Below are 23,329 nucleotides of genomic sequence, written 5' to 3'. Positions count from 1 at the left end.
ACATAAACCCCGGCACGGAGCGGTGGGCCCAATGGCCTGTTCCTGGGCTGTACATGCTGTGTAACATGTTCCTGGGCTGTACATGCTGTGTAACATGTACATGAGCTGCCTTGTATTTTGCAATAGACATAACGGGTGCCTAGCGTTGGAGAAAGACATTGAAACACTGAATAAATTCTCAGCCCAGGTCTTAGCTTGTAAAGGACAAAATATACCCAATGCAAGATAATAGTTAAGTAATGTGATGTGGTGAGTATGCTAAGTGACTAGTAGGAATATTCATTTATGTCTTGTGATTTAAGAAATACTCTGACTATTGGACCTTAAGACTAGTTTGTTTCGAAGTATAATGAGACTAGCTGGAGCTAAAATCAGGGATGATGAAATAGAGACAGCAGAGAATCGAGGGTTACCAGATCCCCGATGGTGCATTCTCTCCCATATATTATCACAAACCTGGGAAAACTGTAAGAGCCGGTGCACACACAAATGGCATTGATGTATAACAATCAGGAAAGGAGACAATGGCCCAGGAAAACCGATCGAGGTCTTCCCGTGGGCAAACTACTGAAAAAAGGAAATAAAACGCGCACTTACCCTCGAGCTTCCGATCCTGCGGCCTTCACTCCCTGCGCATCGCAACGCGTGCACGTTGGGACGTCCGTGTGCTGGAGCTGGAGTCACTCCGTAGGAGTTCCTATTATTATGAATGAGAACCCCCCCCAAACACACAAAACACTAAAATAAAATAGAAAAATACACTACATATTTAAGATTCATTTAAATTAAAATTCTTATAAAAAAATATATTTCCCCGACTTTTTAAAAAGTTTTTTTAATTATGCCTTAAAATAAACTTACTATAATGGGGAGGGTTTTTAACAATAAAATATGTTTTCATATGTGTTTATTTAATTTCATTTTAATGTTTTTAAACACTTGCGCCTGTAATAGTAGGCTATACGCCTGTTTTTTCAGGCACAAGATTTTTGAGGACATTTGCTGGGCAAGATATGCGTAAATATCGGAAATCTTGCCCCAGCAAGTGTCCTCTCTCCCGATATGTGCGAGAGCTGTCCAGCCAGAAACTTGACAGATCGGGAAAGCCGGTTTTCAGCACATGCGCATTGCTTTTCCGATGCCTTCTCGGGTCGGTAGACGGACCTGGGACATCGGAATTTCAGGCACAATATTATAGAAACTAACCAGGGGAACAGAGATAGGGGCGTGCTATGGTTGGTGGAAGACACAGGCAGAGTATGAGGGCGAGCTGAGGCTAGAATGAGGGCTTCCCCTCACAGCAGAGGACTGAGACTAAAACAGTGATCGCTATCCTGCAACGGAAGGACAGGTTTTAAATATTGTTGCGGTGAAGGTCACTGCCTTAAAGCATAAGGCACAACTCGTCGCGTATCCAGTCTTTGTCTACAATGAATAGTTATGTTTATCCCTCAGCCAGGAAAATGATCCATTGGTGAGGAGAATGTAAATGTGATTAAATAGAGTTATAATCACAGTCGCTGGCTTCCAGTTTTCAAAGAAAGGAAGAATAAAATCGTGGAATGTGATTTCCAAGACATCGACAAAAATGCCAGAATCACATCCAATAAAGATGAAATTGATCTTACTCTGTGCTTAATCATAACGCTACGTTGTACATGTTAGTTAATGTTATTAATGGGGATTTATTTGCCAATTGCTTCTCCGCTCATTCCAGGGAACTCGATCACCCAAATCTATGCAAGTTTATTGGTGGATCTGTTGAGGTGCCGAATGTTACCATAGTTACTGAATACTGCCCGAAGGGGAGTCTGACCGATGTTCTGTTCAATGATGATATTCCCTTGAACTGGGGATTCAGGTAAATACCAATCTACAAAAGTAAATTCAAGATTCCACGTGCTGGCAAAAAGTTGCGGTTTTCAGGTCTGAATCCGAATAATTATAATACTGCCACCTCTGTAACATCACCCGTCCCTGCCTCGCCTCAATGCAGCCGCTGCTGTAATCCTCACTCATGCCTTTATTACCTCCAGACTCGACTATTCCAACGCTCTCCTGGCTGACCGTATCCTAACTCGCAGAAAATCATGTTCCCCCATCACCCCCTGGGCTCGCTGACCTACATCGTCTCCCGGACCGGCAACACATCAGTTTTAAAATTCCCATCCTTGTTTTCAAAGCCCTCTATGGCCTCGCCCCTCCCTATCTCTGTAATCTCCTCCAGCCCTACAACCCACTGAGATCTTTGCACTCCTCCATTCTGGCCTCTTGCCACATCCATGCCCACATGCAGCAAGATCTGGAAGAGATTTTTTAAAATTCGTTCCTGGGATGTGGGCATCGCTGGCCAGGCCGGCATTTATTGCCCATCCCTAATTGCCCCTTGAGAAGGTGGTGGTGAGCCGCCTTGACCCGCTGCAGTCCGTGTGGTGAAGGTGCTCCCACAGTGCTGTTAGGGAGGGAATTCCAGGATTGTGACCCAGCGACGATGAAGGAACGGCCGATATATTTCCCAGTCAGGATGGTGTGTGACTGGGAGGGGAACGTGGAGGTGGTGGTGTTCCCATGCACCTGCTGCCCTTGTCCTTCTAGGTGGTAGAGGTCGTGGGTTTGGGAGGTGCTGTCGAATAAACCTTGGCGAGTTGCTGCAGTGCATCTTGTAGATGGTACACACTGCAGCCAGGGGGCGCCGGTGGTGGAGGGAGTGAGTGTTGGAGGTGGTGGAGGGAGTGAGTGTTGAAGGTGGTGGATGGGGTAACAATCAAGCGGGCTGCTTTGTCCTGGATGGTGTCGAGCTTCTTGAGTGTTGTTGGAGCTGCAACTCATCCAGGCAAGTGGAGAGTATTGCACAGATTCAGGCTTGGGATGATAAGTGGCAAGTCACATTTGCGCCAGATAAGTGACAGGCAATGACCATCTCCAACAAGCGAGAGTCTAACCACCTCTCCGCCGAATCGCTCAATCCTCCACCATCAACATCCTGGGGGTCACCATTGACCAGAAACTTAACTGGACGACCCACATAAATACTGTGGCTACAAGAGCAGGTCAGAGGCTGGGTATTCTGCGGCAAGTGTCTCACCTCCTGACTCCCCAAAGCCTTTCCACCATCTACAAGGCACCAGTCAGGAGTGTGATGGAACACTCTCCACTTGCCTGGATGAGTGCAGCTCCAACAACACTCGAGAAGCTCGACACCATCCAGGACAAAGAAACATAGAAACATAGAAAATAGGTGCAGGAGCAGGCCATTCGGCCCTTCGAGCCTGCACCGCCATTCAATATGATCATGGCTGATCATTCACCTCAGTGCCCCTTTCCTGCTTTCTCTCCATACCCCTTGATCCCTTTAGCCGTAAGGGCCACATCTAACTCCCTCTTGAATATATCCAATGAACTGGCATCAACAATTCTCTGCGGTAGGGAATTGCACAGGTTAACAACTCTCTGGGTGAAGAAGTTTCTCCTCATCTCAGTCCTAAATGGCTTACCCCTTATCCTTAGACTATGTCCTCTGGTTCTGGACTTCCCCAACATTGGGAACATTCTTCCTGCATCTAACCTGTCTAAACCCATCAGAATTTAATATGTTTCTATGAGATCCCCTCGCATCCTTCTAAACTCCAGTGAATACAGGCCCAGTCGATCCAGTCTCGCCTCATATGTCAGTCCTACCATCCCGGGAACAAAGCAGCCGCTGGATTGTCACCCCATCCACCACCTTCAACACTCACTCCCTCCACCACCTTCAACACTCACTCCCTCCACCACCGGCGCCCCCTGGCTGCAGTGTGCACCATCTACAAGATGCACTGCAGCAACTCGCCAAGGCTTCTTCGGCAGCACCTCCCAAACCCGCGACCTCTACCACCTAGAAGGACAAGGGCAGCAGGTGCATGGGAACACCACCACCTCCACGTTCCCCTCCCAGTCACACACCATCCTAACTGGGAAATATATCGGCCGTTCCTTCATCGTCGCTGGGTCACAATCCTGGAACTCCCTCCCTAACAGCACTGTGGGAGCACCTTCACCACACGGACTGCAGCGGTTCAAGAAGGCGGCTCACCACCACCTTCTCAAGGGGCAGTTAGGGATGGGCAATAAATGCCGGCCTGGCCAGTGACGCCCACATCCCGTGAATGAATTTTTTAAAAGCTTTACGTCACCTGTCCTAATATCTCCTTATATGCTCAGTGTCAAATTTTGTTTGACAGTCGCTGCTATGAAGCACCTTGGGACGTTGCTGTATGTTATAGACCCTATATATATTGTTGTGTAGAGTTATCACATAGTCCCGTCATATAATGAACTACCTTTGACGTGCAGTGATGGTTGCTATGCATGGCAAACATAATAGATGTTCTCGGCAAGCACAACCCCACAAATTGCCACCAGGTCAATGATTGGTTAATGTTCTGCTTCCGTCAGTATTTGTTGAGGTTGCTTTGTTGAAGATATCTGGACACCTTCCTGTTCTTCTTCAAAGAGTGCCAGAGGATCATCAGCCTCTGCCAGACAGTCAGATAGGACCTCAGAATATCTGACAGGCACATGATAAGGTCCCTTCTGGTGGTGCTGGTTTAAATTACTCCATTTCTTCCATTATATTCGGGTTTCCTGAGTGGGACAATCTTCTGTCCTCTGTTAGTTCCAGCGTGGCTGTGATTTGCTAACAGTTTCTGCATGTGCTAACTTGACCCTCCAACATCATTATGTTTAAACAGAACAGACAGCTGAAACATTAAGATTAGTTGATGGCAGATGATGTGAGGATCCACAGGAAATCTGAGCACACTGGGACTTGACTATTGCGATGCTCTCCTGGCTGCACTCCCTTCCTTCACCCTCCATGAACTTCAGCTCATCCACAACCTGCTGCCCATATTGTATCCGCACCACGTCCCACTCACCCATCACCCCTGTCCTTGCTGATCGACATTGCATCTTAGTTCCTCAACACATAAGAACATAAGAAGTAGGAACAGGAGTAGGTCATCTAGCCCCTCGAGCCTGCTCCGCCATTTAACAAGATCATGGCTGATCTGGCCGTGGTCTCAGCTCCACTTACCCGCCCGCTCCCCGTAACCCTTAATTCTCTTATTGGTTAAAAATCTATCTATCTGTGACTTGAATACATTCAATGAGCTAGCCTTAACTGCTTCCTTGAGCAGAGAATTCCACAGATTCACAACCCTCTGGGAGAGGAAATTCCTTCTCAACTCGGTTTTAAATTGGCTCCCCCATATTTTGAGGCTGTGCCCCCTAGTTCTAGTCTCCCCGACCAGTGGAAACAACCTCTCTGCCTCTATCTTGTCTATCCCTTTCATTATTTTAAATGTTTCTATAAGATCACCCCTCATCCTTCTGAACTCCAAGGAGTAAAGACCCAGTCTACTCAATCTATCATCATAAGGTAACCCCCTCATCTCCGGAATCAGCCAAGTGAATCGTCTCTGTACCCCCTCCAAAGCTAGTATATCCTTCCTTAAGTAAGGTGACCAAAACTGCACGCAGTACTCCAGGTGTGGCCTTACCAATACCCTATACAGTTGCAGCAGGACCTCCCTGCTTTTGTACTCCATCCCTCTCGCAATGAAGGCCAAAATTCCATTTGCCTTCCTGATTACCTGCTGCACCTGCAAACTAACTTTTTGGGATTCATGCACAAGGACCCCCAGATCCCTCTGCACCGCAGCATGTTGTAATTTCTCCCCATTCAAATAATATTCCCTTTTAATGTTTTTTTTCCCAAGGTGGATGACCTCACACTTTCCGACATTGTACTCCATCTGCCAAACCTTAGCCCATTCGCCTAACCTATCTAAATCTCTTTGCAGCCTCTCTGTGTCCTCTACACGACTCGCTTTCCCACTAATCTTTGTGTCATCTGCAAATTTTGTTACACTACACTCTGTCCCCTCAAACTTATCATTCATATCTATGGGCTAGACTTACCACCGGGTTCGCCCAGCTCCCGCACAGTTAACCACGGGTGGCCGACTGATTGTGGACCCCCACGAAGGCCAACGCCCGGTCCTCAAGGTCCGTTAATGGGGTCATATCTGCCGGTCCTCCCCCAGTACGCTTCTATTCCACCCTATTCTTCAAATGTTTCTTCTGCAAAGGTGACAAGAGCATGGCATAAGATCATTGCCGTGGTACTATTACAGATATGACAGATATCAGATTATTATTATTGCTATTACACAACACACACACAGCACAACACACAGACAATCCTCAATTAGTCATCACCCATGCTATTCATCGTTAACATTAACATTATTTGCTAATACGCTTCGTATACAATTGAATGCTTGGTTATATCTAGGGCTTCACTTCTGGTGAAACCCTCAAGGAAAGATCTTTGAAACCTCTTCCTAATCCCTGAGGACACCTCAGCAAAAATGCCAGGATTATCAATCTAACATTATGTTATTTTACTGTGGCAGGTTGCATTCAATAGATAGCATTTCCATGATCCCATTAGAAGTGGAATAGTGCTTCATAGAGTGTTCATCTTCATCTATGTCTATACTTCACCTTCTGTTCTTCAACTCATTTTTCAGAGAATTGATCAACATCAGAGATATCAGAACCTAAAAGAGTGTGGATTATTGAAACAGGCAGTGGAATCTGGAAACATTCGAAATATTTGTGAAGAGATTACTGATATTTCTGAACTTTGCCACAGACTGCTACCTTTTGTAAATCAATTTGGTGTGTAGGTTCGCCTAAAATTGACAGCTCAAAATATACACACAAGATAGATACATATAAGGGAGAGAGGACCTGAGGGAGGGAGGGGGTCAGTAGGAATATGTGTGTGTCTGCGTGTGTGTGCGCACTGGGCCCGTGCAGCAGAGCTGGTCTCCAGTCGTCCTGGTTAACCCTTGCCACTGGACCAAGACCTCGCTCTGTCAAGCCCGTGTGGTGGCTGGTGTGCAACGGTCACCCCACGTTAAAAAAGTCCACGCACAGACATCTTCCATCCCTTTAAAATGAAGTTCGGGACCTGGCATCAGTCACCTTCGAACTCATTTTAGTGTGGAAGCAAGTCATCCTCGACACTGGGGGACTGCTTAAGAAGATTTTTAACCAATAGGGGAATTAAGGGTTACGGGGAGCGGGCGGGTAAGTGAAGCTGAGTCCACGGCCAGATCAGCCATGATCTTGTTGAATGGCGGAGCAGGCTCGAGGGACTAGATGGCCTACTCCTGTTCCTAATTCTTATGTAAGAGAAGGTATCTATGGTCTGAGAATAACTTTAATAAGATTGAGGTTAGGAAACAACGCATGACACCAAGATTACCAGTCTAACTACAATCCAGCAGATCTACATTTGAATTAATCATTGCATCATAATTTATTTAATAAACTTAATGCTTACTCTACCGGAACCAGCAAGGTTGTTCCAGCGCTTGCGGTGATCTCCACCTAGATTCTTTGGTACACCCTGGGGGGTGGCTTCCCATGACGACCCTGGGTCAATTGGGCCCAACGATTTTCCACCTCAGCGACCAGAGCAGCATTGACCTCCTCGGAAAAGCGCTTGGCCTGCCTTTGTCCGCCCATCTCCTCTCCCACCTCGGCCATATCCTCCACCTTTACATCACTCATTACTTCATCAATATTTTCCATTTTAAAAAAACAGTCACTAATGCAATACTATAAAATAATCCACACCTGCTTCTCAATACAACTCCGCTCTCTCTCTCTCTCTCTCTCTTCTGCACATGTGCAGATGACCCCTGACCTCCCGAATCGCGGGAAAAGCCCGTTGCTATGGGCGTCGACCTTGCACGATGGAATAAATCGCTAACGTCCATTTCACATCGCTACAGCTAACGCCCAAATAAAAAAATGGAAACTAGCGGGTTTTAAAATGGGCGATATTCTGGCGCTCACGAAAAAAAATATTAGCACTAATACTGGAAATATGGCCCGTTTTTGGGCGATCTGGACAACAATGCAAATTCTAGCCCCTTGTGATAATATCCCTTTATGGTCTTCCCCCCCGCCCCCCCCGTCCCCATATATCTGTAACATCCTCCAGCCCTACAACCTCCCCTGAACTCTCAGTTCCTTTAACTCTGGCCTCTCCCTCCCTTTGCACCACCATTAGGCCCCACACGCCACAATTCCTTCCCTAAACCTCTCCACCACTCCAACTCTCTCTTCCTCCTTAAAATCCATCTCTTTGACAAAGCTTTTGGCCAGCTGTCCTTTGGCGCAGTGTGCAACTAATCCTCCCCGAACAGTGAAGAGCCTTGGGTCATTTTATTTCTACGTTAAAGGCACAATATAAATGTGCGTTGTTGTTGCTTTAGATTGTCCTTTGCAACTGACTTGGCGCGTGGAATGGCTTATCTTCACCAGCACCGGATTTACCACGGGCGGTTACAGTCAAAGAACTGTGTCATTGACGACAGATGGGTTTGCAAAATCTCAGGTAACTTCAGTCTTTTGGTCTGGACAGTTTAATGCATTACTGGATCCGACATGAAACCTCACTCTTAACTGACATTTCAGTTTTATTTTGTGCAGACTACGGTTTAGCAGCCTACAGGAAGGACGATTTCAAGGAATTGACCAATGCGTTCAATATAAAGGCAGGACGCATTTTTTGTGCTCCGGAAGTGTTTGCAGGTATCATTTCAAACATGACTCCGACTGCTGACGTCTACAGGTAATGTCACTAAAGCTCACAAACCTGCTTTGATTTGATAGACCCTGAAATTGCGGTGTGTTTGACGGAGTAGTCTCGGAGTACGCCGTCGTATTCCCTTTGAATTGCTGCGCCAGTTCGAGATTTCCCCGCGCGCTTGCGTGAAATCCGGAATTAGCGGCCTGTCACCATAGGCCTCACAGGCGATCCGCGGGAGACCCCAAACAACAATCGCTGGCACAGAGTCGGCCACTTGGCCAGCAACTGGCCAGCGATTGTGCACAGAGTTGATGCACACAGACGCAGAGCCTGCTTATCAAATAATTATCAGTAAAGATATAGTTCAGATGCTAAAAAAAGAAAGACTTGCATTTATATAATGCCTTTCACATCCACTGGACGTCCCAAAGTGCTTTACAGCCAATGTAGTACTGTCGTCATGTGGGAACAGCAGCAGTCACTCTGCGCACAGCAAGCTCCCACAAACAGCAATGTGATAATGACCGGATAATCTGTTTTTAGTGATGTTGATTGAGGGATCACTATTGACCAGGACACCAGGAAGAATTTCCCTGCTCTTCTTCGAAATAGTGCCATGGGATCTTTTATATCCATCTTTGAGAGCAGGCGGGGCCTTGGTTTAATGCTTCATCCGAAAGATGGCACCTCCAACAGTGCGGTGCTCCCTCAGTACTGCCCCTCTGATAGTGCGGGGCTCCCTCAGTACTGCCCCTCCGACAGTGCAGGGCTCCCTCAGTACTGTCCCTCCGATAGTGCAGCACTTCCTCAATACTGCCCCAACGACAGTGCGGTGCTCCCTCAGTACTGCCCCTCCGACAGTGCAGCACTCCCTCAGTACTGCCCCACCGACAGTGCGGCGCTCCCTCAGTACTGCCCCTCCGACAGTGCGGCTCTCCCTCAGTACTGCCCCTCCGACAGTGCGGCGCTCCCTCAGTACTGCCCCTCCGACAGTGCAGCACTCCCTCAGTACTGCCCCTCCGACAGTGTAGGGCTCCCTCAGTACTGCCCCTCCGACAGTGCAGCACTCCCTCAGTACTGCCCCTCCGACAGTGCAGGGCTCCCTCAGTACTGCCCCTCCGACAGTGCAGCGCTCCCTCAGTACTGCCCCACCAACAGTGCAGCACTCCCTCAGTACTGCCCCTCTGATAGTGCAGCACTCCCTCAGTAATGCCCCTCCGACAGTGCGGTGCTTCCTCAGTACTGCCCCTCCGACAGTGCAGCACTCCCTCAGTACTGCCCCTCCGACAGTGCAGCACTCCCTCAGTACTGCCCGTCCGACAGTTCAGCTCTCCCTCAGTACTGCCCCTCCGACAGTGTAGGGCTCCCTCAGTACTGCCCCTCCGACAGTGCGGCGCACCCTCAGTTATGCCCCTCCGACAGTGCGGCGCTCCCTCAGTACTGCCCCTCCCACAGTGCAGCACTCCCTCAGTACTGCCCGTCCAACAGTGCAACCCTCCCTCAGTACTGCCCCTCCGACAGTGCAGCACTCCCTCAGTATTGCACTGGGAGTGTCAGCCTAGATTTTTTTTTCCTCAAGTCTCTGGAGTGGGACTTGAACCCACAACCTTCTGATTCAGAGACGAGAGTGCTGCCCACTAAGCCATGGCAAACAAGGAGAACAACTTCAGATTTTGGACTCGGGCCTGGAAATTGGGTACCGCCCCGTTTGGGGCCGGCAACAGTCGGAATGCGTGAGACTTTGCTCCAGGCGCTAAATGAAGCGCTCCGCTTCCTCCCTGGGGCGCTAACGGAGCGCACGCCTGAACGGTGCTGCTCGCTGGGCCACGCAGCGCTGCCGTGTCCAAGGGGCACTTCCTGCACGGAAGGGGAAGGGCCCGCACTGCCCACTCTGCCAAAGATGAATGCACCTACCTGGAGCACCAGGGAGCAGAGCGCCAGGCTGCGCGATCGCGGCCCTGACCCCGCCAAAGGCAACTGGGGACGGGCAATAAATGCTGGCCTTGCCAGCGACGCCTGCATCCCAGACAGATAAAAGAAAATAAACGCATCAGGAGCGCCATCAAAAAGGTGAGTTTGTTTATTTCAGCAGCCGGCCCCTTTAATCGGCACCCCGGTATTGTCCGGCCGCCCGGTATGCTTCCTCTGAAGCTGTCGCTGTCATCGCCCGGTGAAGCTGCAAGGGACGGAACCCTGCAATGTTCACGGTGATTATATCACGATCTCCAGGCACAGGAGAGCTGGGCGCAACACCGTAGCGCCGCCGCTAAACTCCCGCCCAATTTAGCGTGGGTCGTTAACAGCGCTGCGCCCGGTCACAATCTCATTTGTGCCCCCAGCAGTGACCACGACAACTGGCAGTAACCAAGGCAACGGACAGTGGCCATGAAATTGTGTGCAGTTACCAGGACAGTGGGCAGTGGCCAAGGCAACGGGCAGTGACCAGGACAGTGGGTAGTGGCCAGGACAGTGGGCAGTGGCCAAGGCAACGGGCAATGACCAGGACAGTGGGTAGTGACCAGGACAGTGACCAGGACAGTGGGTAGTGACCAGGACAGTGACCAGGACAGTGGGTAGTGACCAGGTCAGTGGCCAGGACAGTGGGTAGTGACCAGGACAGTGACCAGGACAGTGGGCAGTGACCAGGACAGTGACCAGGACAGTGGGCAGTGGCCAGGACAGTGGACAGTGGCCAAGGCAGTGGGTAGTGGCCAAGGCAGTGACCAGGACAGTGGGCAGTGACCAGGACAGTGGGCAGTGGCCAAGGCAGTGGGTAGTGGCCAAGGCAGTGACCAGGACAGTGGGCTGTGACTAGGACAGTGGGCAGTGACCAGGACAGTGGGTAGTGACCAGGACAGTGGGCAGTGGCCAAGGCAGTGACCAGGACAGTGGACAGTGACCAGGACAGTGACCAGGACAGTGAGCTGTGACCAGGACAGTGGGCAGTGGCCAAGGCAACGGGCAGTGACCAGGACAGTGGGTAGTGGCCAAGGCAACGGGCAGTGACCAGGACAGTGGGCAGTGACCAGGACAGTGGGCAGTGGCCAAAGCAACAGGAGGTGTGAAGTGGCCCAATTTCTCCCCCTTGTAGTTTTCTGAGGATGGCCCCAGGTATTTTTTGATCCTTTTTATAGTGGATATTGTGAAATAGCAATAAGGTATGTTTTGATTGGGTGCCTGAGAAATTTGAGGCCACCAATCAGGATAAGTGGAAAATGTTAGTGTCTCTCGATTGTCCAATCTCGGTGGGAGCAGGCAGGAATAAGACTTTCTCATTGGCTGTTGAGAAAGTTCAGTTAAGTCATGTTGGAGAGCTGGATCTCAAGATTTTTCATGTATTGCATAAATTATAATCGTTTTCTTTCAGTTAAGTAGGGTGAGGTAGCACCTTTCTCAGTTTTAAAGGTTGTAACGTTTTTCTATTTCCAGCTACTCCATAATCCTGCTTGAGATCGCGACACGCTGTGACCCAGTCCCGGTAAGTATACTGCTTTCTCGGATGATACAGCTTATGTACTTTCAGTCATCTGAATGAAGTTGGAATTTATTATACCTCCATGTGTTAAAGGGCGATATTGACCTGGACAAGATGGAACTAACATGGCGTCCGAATATCCCCGAAATTAATGCTGGGAAGATTGATAGTGATTCTCCAGATCAGGGAGAATATATTGAGGTAAGGTACCTGCACTGTGAAGCTATATCTTGTACAGTGTATCAGTGACTAAGTATGGTCAGGGGAATTTAACTAGAAAATTAAATACAATGTACCATGCATTCAAGAGGGAGTTTTATTCAAGAGGGAGTTAGATGTGGCCCTTACGGCTAAAGGGATCAAGAGGTTTGGAGAGAAAGCAGGAATGGGGTACTGAGGTGAATGATCAGCCATGATCATATTGAATGGTGGTGCAGGCTCGAAGGGCCGAATGGCCTACTCCTGCACCTATTTTCTATGTTTCTCTGTTTCTATGTAAAGCAGTTAAACTAATGGCTTTCCAGCGGCAGAAGGGTCATGAGGTCACAGATTTAACTTGATTGGCAAAAGATCCAGAGGTGAGATGAGGAACCATATTTTTACACAGCGATCGGGAACGCGCTGCCTGAAAGGACGGTCGAAACAGATTCAATAGTAACTTTCAAAAAGGAGTTGGATAAATACTTGAAGGAGAAAAAAAATGATAGGGCTCTGGGGGAAAGAGCGGGGGGAGTGGGACTAATCGGATCGCTCTTTCACAGAGCCGGCACAGGCCCGGTGGGCCGAATGGCCTCCTTCTGTGCCGTTTCATTCTATGATTCCATGATTCTATATTGTCAATCACGAACGCCGATGAATTTAGCATTTGTGATTTCAAATGTCAGTTTTGATGTAATTTTCTTTTTTTAAAGTTGGTAAAAAAGTGTTGGGCACACAGTCCTCTTTTGAGGCCAACGTTTGAACAAATTAAGAAGATGCTTGAGAAAATGAACCCGAACAAAGTGAGCCCAGTTGACATGATGATGAACTTGGTAAGGGTGTGTTTTTGGCCCACTTTACTGCGGTTTGTTTTACGCCACATCAGCATGATTTAACCTCTTATCATGTGTTTGATGTTTGGGATCATCGGGGTGAGGGACATCAGCGCTGGAGATGGAACAATTTCCATTCCAGGCATCAGGCACTCCCAACCCATGGCCACATGCAAAGTGAACCTCGCACAGACAGACAGAAAGTCTTGCATTTCTATAGCGCCTTTCACAGCATCGGGACGCCTCAAAGCGCTTCACAGCCAATGAAGTATTTTTAAAGTGTAGTCCCTGATGTAATGTGAGAAACGTGTCAGCCAATTTGCGCACAGCAAGCTCCCACAAATAGCAATATGATAATAACCGGATAATCAGTTTTCAGTGATGTTTGTTGAAGGATAAATATAGGCCAGTACAGCGGGGATAACTCCCCTGCTCTTCTATCGAATAGTGCTGTAGGATCTTTTACATTCACTTGAGAGAGCGGAAGGCCCACGGTTTACTGTCTCATCTGAAAGTCAGCACTTACTGATAGTGCAGCGCTCCCTCAGTACCGCACTGGGAGTCTCAATTTTCAAGTCTCTGGAGTTGGACTTGAACTCATGATGTTCTGACTCAAAGGTGAGATTGCAAACTGCTGAGCCAAGACTGCCCCTTCCCTATACCCAACAACCTCACAACACCACACACTATTACATTTTATTTTTAAAGGGAACCTTCCATTCCCTCCCCCCACCCCGCATCAGACTCACACCCAGTGATTTGTGGGAGAGTATTGTGCTTAAAATATCTTGGCTTTTATGGGCAGAAAATCATGATGTGATGAGGGATTATACAGAAGCCCTGGCTTTTAAGTCATCATCCATCATCATAGCTAGTCCCTCGGAATCGAGGAAGACTTGCTTCCATTCCTGAAGTGAGTTCTTTGGTGGCTGAAAAGTCCAATACGAGAGCCACTGGTGGGACAGATAGTCGCCGAGGGAAGGGGTGGGTGGGACTGGTTTGCCGCACGCTCCTTCCGCTGCCTGCACTTGACCTCTTCACGCTCTCAGCGATGAGACTCGAGGTGCTCAGCGCCCTCCCGGATGCACTTCCGCCACTTCGGGCGGTTTTCGGCCAGGGACTCCCAGGAGTCAGTGGTGATGTCGCACTTTATCAAGGAGGCTTTAAGAGTGTCCTTGTAGCGTTTCCGCTGCCCAGCTTTGGCTCGTTTACTGCGAAGGAGGTCCGAGTAGAGCACTTTCTTTGGGAGTCTCGTGTCGGGCATGCGGACAATGTGGCCCACCCAGCGGAGCTGGTCGAGTGTGGTCAGTGCTTCAATGCTGGGGATGTTGGCCTGGTCGAGGACGCGAATGTTGATGCGTCTGTCCTCCCAGGGGATTTGTAGGATCTAGCGGAGGCATCGTTGGTGGTATTTCTCCAGCGACTTGAGGTGTCTGCTGTACATGGTCCATGTCTCTGAGCCATACAGGAGGGTGGGTATTACTACAGCCCTGTAGACCATGAGCTTGGTGATAGATTTGAGGGCCTGGTCTTCAAACACTCTCTTCCTCAGGCGGCCGAGGGCTGTGCTGGCGCACTGGAGGCGGTGTTGAATCTTGTCATCAAATGTCTGCTTTTGATGACGAGATTCAACGCCGGAGGTGTGGGAAATGGCCCACGTTGTCCAGGGCCGCGCCGTGGATCTTGATGACTGGGGGGCAGTGCTGTGCGGCGAGGACAGGCTGGTGGAGGACCTTTGTCTTACTGATGTTTAGCATAAGGCCCATGCTTTCATACGCCTCAGTAAATACGTCGATTATGTCCCAGAGTTCAGCCTCGGAATGTGCACAGACGCAGGTATTGTCCGCGTACTGTAGCTCGACGACAGAGGTTGGGGTGATCATGGACCTGGCCTGGAGGTGGCGAAGGTTGAACAGCTTCCCACTGGTTCTGTAGTTTAGTTCCACTCCAGCGGGGAACTTGTTGAGAGTGAGGTGGAGCATGGCAGTGAGGAAGATTGAGAAGAGGGTTGGAGTGATGACCCCGGTCCGGATGTGGATTGGGTCTGTGATGGATCCGTTGGTAAGGATCACGGCCTGCATGTCGTCGTGGAGCAGGCAGAGGATGGTGACAAATTTGGGGCATTCGAAATGGAGGAGGACGCTCCATAGACCCTCATGGTTGGAAGTGTCAAAGGCCTTTTTAGATCAAAGAAGGCCATGTACAGCTTTACTAAACATGCAAACATCTTGGTTACATGTATTAAATTACAATTTCATTGGTGCCTGTGCAGTTTGTCTGTACCTGCCTTTTCACTTCATTGCTGACAAATTAGCGCTCTGTACAAAGGACTATATTCGAGAATACGGGCTGGAGATTCGGTATGGGGCGCGGTACGAGCCGCGAGGTGGGAATTCATGCGCCGGTGGGGGAAGTCCCACTCCGCCAGCAGTGCTCCACCTCCTCTCGAGGTCAAAGCCGCGTAAAGTTTCCAGCATTACGCGGAGGGGCGCGTAGCCCCGGCGGCTGGACAAGGCCCTCCCCTTCCATTAAAGGGGAGAGGCCAAGGTGCCGATTCTGAGGGAGGGAGAAGGGGCCATTGCTGGACCTCTGAGGAGCGGCTCGCCATGGCAGCAGTTCGGCACACAAGCGGAGCGGCGGTTACAGCAAGATCGCAGCACTGACCCCGCCATCGGCTGCGAAGTTGGCCGCAGCCGGTAAGTCGCACATTTTTCAAGTTTTCAGCGCAACACCTCCTCTTTAATTTTCGCACTGCGAAGGGCCTACAGCCTGGTACACTCCCCGCGTACACGCCCCATGTACACGCCCCACGAAGGGCCTACAGACGTGGTATACTTCCAGTGAAGAGCCTACAGCCCGGTACACTCCCCACGTACACGCCCCGTGAGGGGCCTACAGCCTGATACACTCCCCGCGTACACTCCCCGCGTACACTCCCGATGAGGAGCCTACAGCCTGGTACACTCTCTGCGTACACTCCCGTGAGGGGCCTACAGCCCGGTACACTCCCCGCGTACACGCCCCACGAAGGGCCTACAGCGCGGTATACTCCCGGTGAGGAGCCTACAGCCCGGTACACTCTCCGCGTACACTCCCCGCGAGGGGCCTACAGCCCGGTACACTCTCCGCGAGGGGCCTACAGCCCGGTACACTCCCCGCGTACACGCCCCACGAAGGGCCTACAGCGCGGTATACTCCCGGTGAGGAGCCTACAGCCCGGTACACTCTCCGCGTACACTCCCCGCGTACACTCCCGATGAGGAGCCTACAGCCTGGTACACTCTCTGCGTACACTCCCCGTGAGGGGCCTACAGCCCGGTACACTCCCCGCGTACACGCCCCACGAAGGGCCTACAGCGCGGTATACTCCCGGTGAGGAGCCTACAGCCCGGTACACTCTCCGCGTACACTCCCCGCGAGGGGCCTACAGCCCGGTACACTCTCCGCGAGGGGCCTACAGCCCAGTACACTCCCCGCGTACACACCCCACGAGGGGCCTACAGCAGGGTATACTCCCCGCGAGGGGCCTACAGCCTGGTACACTCCCCGCTAGGGGCCTACAGCCTGGTACACTCCCCGCGAGGAGCCTGCAGCCTGGTACACTCCCCGCGAGGGGCCTACAGCCTGGTACACTCTCCGTGTACACTCCCCGCGAGGGGCCGACAGTGGTACACATCCCAAGAAGCTGTAACAGGCATCGCCCACGGCAGTTTTACAGGGTGCTATCGAATTTCCACTCTGGGGAGAAAGCAAGTCACTGCGCACGGTGATAACGTCGTCATGGTCGCAGCGGCCTGGGGTGTCACCTGTTAGCGCTGCCACTAAACTCCCGTGCAATTTGACGGGAGTCGGTACCGACACCACACCTGGGCAAAAAGTCATCGGCACCCCGTTAGCGTCCGCCGGGAGAGTTAATGGGAGGTGCAAATAACCTAAATTTCCCCCCCATTTTCCAAGCCACTAACCCGTGGGTCTGTGTGTGCAATGGGCTAGCAAACTATCCATCAACCTCTGGGATTTGTGTCTGAATCCAGCCCAAACTGTTCACGTTAAGGTTTCCTCTTTCTGCTGATCAAAGACTTCTTCGGCAGCACCTCCCAAACCCGCGACCTCTACCACCTAGAAGGACAAGGGCAGCAGGTGCATGGGAACACCACCACCTCCACGTTCCCCTCCCAGTCACACACCATCCCGACTGGGAAATATATCGGCCGTTCCTTCATCGTCGCTGGGTCACAATCCTGGAACTCCCTCCCTAACAGCACTGTGGGAGCACCTTCACCACACGGACTGCAGCGGTTCAAGAAGGCGGCTCACCACCACCTTCTCAAGGGGCAATTAGGGATGGGCAATAAATGCCAGCCTTGCCAGCGACGCCCACATCCCAGCAATGAATAAATAAAAAAGAAAATAAGGACCTGATGTGAAATGACTCAGGCCAGCCTCAGGCCAGTCTTTAGTGGGCAGAAGCCCACAGGACAAAACTGATCATAATTTAGCACTAAATTGGCGATACTGAAATATAAAACAATGATTTTGTTTTTGTTCCTCTGATTAAGAAGATAAGTGGAGGCAGAATTTTTGGAGGTTTATTCTGCCTCTGGCTCAGGTTATACCCACAAGTAGTTACTGATGATGAAAGTATTTTGCTAATGGGATCCCTGAATAAAATATACCAAATAAACTGAAAGTGGCCTTAAGCATGAGTAACACAGGTATAGTGTCCTGTGTAGATCAAGGGGCAGACATTAGCCTGTGCTGATCATTGGCTGTACATTCCCATTGGAAGTGTATCCATTAATCCAACCTCTGTTTCATGAATGAGAAGTGAGCATGAATGATGAGGATTGGTGTTGGTCGGCAGACGTGCTGTGGTTCCTTTCATGGCACTTCAATCAGAAATATAAGAACATAAGAAATAGGAGCAGGAGTCGGCCATACGGCCCCTCGAGCCTGCTCCGCCATTTAATAAGATCATGGCTGATCCGATCATGGACTCAGCGCTACTTCCCCGCCCGCTCCCCATAACCCCTCATCCTTTACCATTTAAGAAACTGTCTATTTCTGTCTTAAATTTATTCAATGTCCCAGCTTCCACAGCTCTCCGAGGCAGCGAATTCCACAGATTTACAACCCTCAGAGAGAAAAAATTTCTCCTCATCTCAGTTTCAAATGGGCAGCCCCTTATTCTAAGATCATGCCCTCTAGTTCTAGTCTCCCCCCTCAGTGGAAACATCCTCTCTGCATCCACTTTGTCGAGCCCCCTCATAATCTTATACGTTTCGATAAGATCACCTCTCATTCTTCTGAATTCCAATGAGTAGAGGCCCAACCTACTCAACCTTTCCTCATAAGTCAACCTCCTCATCCCCGGAATCAACCGAGTGAACCTTCTCTGAACTGCCTCCAAAGCAAGTATATCCTTTCGTAAATATGGAAACCAAAACTGTACGCAGTACTCCAGGTGTGGCCTCACTAATATCCTGTATAACTGTAGCAAGACTTCCCTGCTTTTATACTCTATCCCCCTTGTAATAAAGGCCAACATTCCATTTGCCTTCCTGATCACTTGCTGTACCTGCATACTATCCTTTTGTGTTTCATGCACAAGTACCCCCAGGTCCCGCTGTACTGCAGCACTTTGCAATCTTTCTCCATTTAAATAATAACTTGCTCTTGGATTTTTTTCTGCCATACCTGGCTGCTTATCTAACCAAACAAGGGTATAGATAGCAATGTGTGCAGATATTCCTAAAATGGCAATTTCATCTCAGCACCATCAGAGCCACTGGTTTATTGTGACTGGGCAAGTCACATTCCATGATTAAGTCATGGGATTCCATAATTATCACCTGTGTTTTTGGGAAGGCATTCTGTCCACTTTCATTCATGAAAATCGCAAACCAGCACCTCACTGATCAGACTCTGCGCAGTTAACGTACATCAGAGACATCTTCCTTTCTTTCACCTGTAGATGGAAAAATACAGCAAGCACTTGGAGGTTATAGTGGCTGAAAGGACTCAAGATCTCCTCCAGGAAAAGCAAAAGACGGATTGTCTCTTGTACAGTAAGATATCCCCGTTAGCATTCAGTCCGTGAGATTATTCTGAGTGAACAGTCGCTGTGTATGGTGCATGAAACCTTACTGAATGTATTTACTCTTGTATGTCACCAGGCATGTTACCAAAGGAAGTAGCTGATGATCTCCGCCAAGGGGTTACTTCAGAAGCTCACAGTTACGCGAATGCTACGGTCTATTTCAGGCATGTCACTTGGGTGTTGTGAATCTGATTTCACTGTTGTGATGCAAAGTTTGTTATTGATGGTGTCACTGTTGTCACCTTATTGTTGGTTAGTCAGATTGTGGAAGCATTGTAATTCTAATGAACGGCTTATATTTTTGGTGTGAGTGTTGCACTCATCGAGGTGATGGATTGGTCATTGTGGAGAATGGGACCCTTTCTATTCTGTATCCAATACCAGCATCAAGCATAGCCAAATACAGAACCATTCGATGCAGAGTGAATCTCATTTACCCTGCCCCAACTTCCAAACAGGCCCCAGCTGCACGAGAGCGACATTTATTTTCATTTCCCAAGTCAACACTGCTGTGGCCATTCTGAGTGAGATCATCAATTTATTTATAAGTGCTAAATTGGGAGCGTTTTTATTGTCTGGAGCAGTGATCATTACGAATTTGAAAGGACAGTTGTTTGAGAGTGAGGAATGTTAATTGAGATAGGCTTTAAGCTTTCGTGATCTGTAGGGACCTGTAAGTCATCACTGAGCTCATCTGTGTTTGGGTAGGGTGCATAGTGCAATGGAACACTCTGCTGTAAGAACATATGAGAACATAAGAATTAGGAGCAGGAGTCGGCCATTCGGCCCCTCGAGCCTGCTCAATGAGATCATGGCTGATCTTTGACCTCAACTCCACTTTCCCGCCTGATCCCCATATCCCTTGATTCCCCTAGAGTCCAAAAATCTATCGATCTCAGCCTTGAATATACCCAACGACTGAGCCTCCACAGCCCTCCGGGGCAGAGAATTCCAGAGATTCACCACCCTCGTGAGTGAAGAAATTTCTCCTCATCTCAGTCCTAAATGGCCGACCCCTTATCCTGAGACTGTGACCCCTGGTTCTAGACTCCCCGGCCCGGGGGGAAACACCCTCCCTGCATCGACCCTGTCAATCCCCCTGAGAACTGGATTTTCAGTTTTTGTGATTTCGGGACGGTAATGGCGTCTGGCCAGTCCTGATACCGCCTGGGAAAAGTTTGTGTCCTCGTCTGCAAATTGCGCCAAAAAATGAGGTTCCATGACCGGGGTCGCAAGGAAGTTTGTGCACCCTAGCTGAAACTCCCGCTGTTAAATAAGTCAGAATAATGTGCAGGACCATGTTGTGCAGATGCCCCGATTTTTGTTGATTACCCTTGTAAATAGTTTCTTTGATTTAGTGCACTTCATTGTTCAGTGCCCTGCAACATAACGTTGGTTTTCTTTTGGTGGGGGGAGTTTTTGTGACTTTGTTGCAGTAAAATTTTTGATTCCTCATTTGCCATTGGTGTCTTGGGCATCATTCCCACGTTCACCAGGGATGTGTCTTTATGAGGGCATTTGGCGTGTCCAATATTAGCCCCATCCCTCAGTTTCCTCCATTTAGGAGCCGGTTCATTTCAACAGGCGACGTGCGAGTGTTGGTCTGGCAGCATCTCCAAGCTGCCTCCCCCGTGGATGGGGGGCTATCCAATGGGGGCCTCGCCAGGGTCCTCTTCATCGTCCTCCTCATCCTGAGATGACCATGCAATCCCCATTGGCAATGCCTGGCCCCACACCACAATGAATTCGATACCTGTTGATGGGAGTATTGAAAGCTGCCTCCAGAGCATCGGTTTGCCTTTCAGAAGCACAGCCTTCTCACACACTGCTCCTCAGAGAGCTGGAGGTCTGAGCGTTGGTGCCTGTAAACCCTTGAGGGGCAAGCCCTCCTCTCTGGACATCTCTCTCCTCATCCGTGGGCTAACATGGCCAAGAGACCTTCTTGTAGCTTGACACCGCCTGGCAATAGCATGGAGCATGATACGCTGGCAAACTAGTAATGCCCCCATTAAATTCTCTCACTGACATTGTCAGGACAGATTAAAGTGCCGTTTGTAAGTCGGAGCGTCACACAGCATGATGTGCATAGTCACTGTGAGCTGCGATGTAGAATCCTTCTCCCTCCATTTAAATACACTGCCAATATCACCTGCTGCACCCTGGGAATGGCTGTTTTTTCAGACATTTCCTGGGGCCGGCGTTAATGAGGCATTAGGGCCTAATTTTGCATCCGGGGCACTATCGGAGCGTAGCACGACGATTGACGTCAGGGTCTCGGTGAAACTAACGAGCGGGACGGGAAGTTTCAGAGCCGCTGAAAACCATGAGCCGCATTTGTCGGCCAGGCAGTAAAAGGATCCCGCCATAACACCTAGAAATACCCTTTACCGCCCCTCCTGGGGGCTAACAGAGGCGCGAGAAAGCACAAGGTCCAGCCCTTAGTATCTTATATGTTTCAATGAGATCACCTCGCTTCTATACCCCAGAGACTATGGGCCCATGTGTAACACGTGCAACACTGAAATGCTTTCTTTCCCCATCCTTAAACAACGGCCATTTGAATTCCATTGGCCCGTATGTTTACTGTATACCATGTATAAATGTTCAGCTTGTGTGAGGTTCGGATTTCACCCGTTTGTACAATTAACCAATTATTATACCTTCACTTCCGTCAAAATGGTGGATGCAAGGTGAGAAGCAGTGGCTTAAACTTACTACAGTGAGAGCAACTTACGACTAACATTTCTTTCAAACTTGCAGTAAAAACTGTTTTCTTTTCTAGGTGTTCATTTGCAAAGGGCGGCTCCTTTAAAGTAATGATATCATTATTTCCTAAATCATCATCATAGGCAGTCCCTCGTATCGAGGATGACTTGCTTCCACGCCAAAAAAAGGATGAGCTCACAGGACCTGAACTACATCCTGAAGGGTGGAAGATGCCTGTGGGTGGATTTTTTTAACTTGTGGTGACCGTTGCACACCAGCCACCACACGGGCTTGACAGAGCGAGGTCTTGGTCCAGTGGCAAGGGTGAACCAGGACGACTGGAGTCCAGCTCTGCTGCACGGACCTAGTGCGCACACATATCGCAGTGTGGGCTGGGCCCATGCTGCCCCCGGGCCCTTGGCCCCGAACCCACACCTCCCCGATCACGTCCCTCTACAGTCTCTCGCCGCTCCTTCGCCCCGACCTCACCGCTCCTGCTGTATCTGCCCAATCACCGACGAGGACCTTGATGACGTCACCCTTCGCTGCCGTCGCCCTCCTGCACCAGCTCATGCTGTACCTTGCTGTGGTACACTGCCACACTGCTCCTGAGCCGCTCGCCGCTCCTTTCATGGCCCCGACCTGCCGCCATAGGTCTGTATCACCTGTATACAGACCTATATCACAGGTCTGGGAGCATGTGTAAATATAGAGTGTATCACCTGTATCACCAATACCTTACATTTGTAAATTTTGAGCGGAGAGAGCAATTGTTCCAGTTCTGTTTCTGATTACGTACTCCCTGTTTATTTTCCTCTAGTGATATTGTTGGATTCACTCTGCTGTCCAGTGCCAGTACCCCTTACCAGGTGGTGGATTTCCTCAACAGGCTGTACACCACGTTCGATGTTATCATTGATAACTATGACGTCTACAAAGTTGAAACAATAGGGGATGCATGTAAGTGTATAACTTAAGTGAAGCCGGTTGATTTCCACAGTGCAAAGAAGGTAGTGCAAGGGTCCCCTGGGGTCATCCCCCTGCAAAACAGATACATTACTTTGAGTGCTGTTGAGGGAGATGACTCATCAGGGGAGGGCAGCAGCAGCCAAGTTCATGGCACCGTGGCTGGCTCTGCTGCACAGGAGGGCAGGAAAAAGAGTGGGAGAGCAATAGTGATAGGGGATTCGATTGTCAGGGGAATAGGTAGGCGTTTCTGCGGCCGCAACCGAGACTCCAGGATGGTATGTTGCCTCCCTGGTGCAAGGTCAAGGATGTCTCCGAGTGAGTGCAGGACATTCTATAAAGGGAGGGAGAACAGCCAGTTGTCGTGGTGCACATTGGTACCAACGACATAGGTAAAA

At 49.7% G+C, this 23,329-nt stretch overlaps 1 protein-coding gene across 1 annotated transcript in view; it reads left to right on the top strand.

The window, feature by feature from the left end:
* Positions 1–23,329, top strand: part of LOC139268360 (atrial natriuretic peptide receptor 2-like) — a 148,890-nt gene that overhangs the window by 77,525 nt on the left and 48,036 nt on the right. Inside the window, exons 14-21 of the mRNA XM_070886432.1 lie at positions 8,337–8,458; positions 8,554–8,695; positions 12,083–12,131; positions 12,222–12,329; positions 13,040–13,159; positions 19,134–19,227; positions 19,336–19,423; positions 22,786–22,925. Of these exons, the coding sequence (XP_070742533.1) occupies positions 8,337–8,458; positions 8,554–8,695; positions 12,083–12,131; positions 12,222–12,329; positions 13,040–13,159; positions 19,134–19,227; positions 19,336–19,423; positions 22,786–22,925 (863 nt within the window). The remainder of the gene's footprint in view (positions 1–8,336; positions 8,459–8,553; positions 8,696–12,082; positions 12,132–12,221; positions 12,330–13,039; positions 13,160–19,133; positions 19,228–19,335; positions 19,424–22,785; positions 22,926–23,329) is intronic.

Source organism: Pristiophorus japonicus, chromosome 8 (assembly GCF_044704955.1).
Source record: "Pristiophorus japonicus isolate sPriJap1 chromosome 8, sPriJap1.hap1, whole genome shotgun sequence".
NCBI classification, from domain to species: Eukaryota; Metazoa; Chordata; class Chondrichthyes; family Pristiophoridae; genus Pristiophorus; species Pristiophorus japonicus.
Note: the sequence above shows the minus strand (reverse complement) of the source record. Positions and strands in the feature narration are given on the sequence as shown.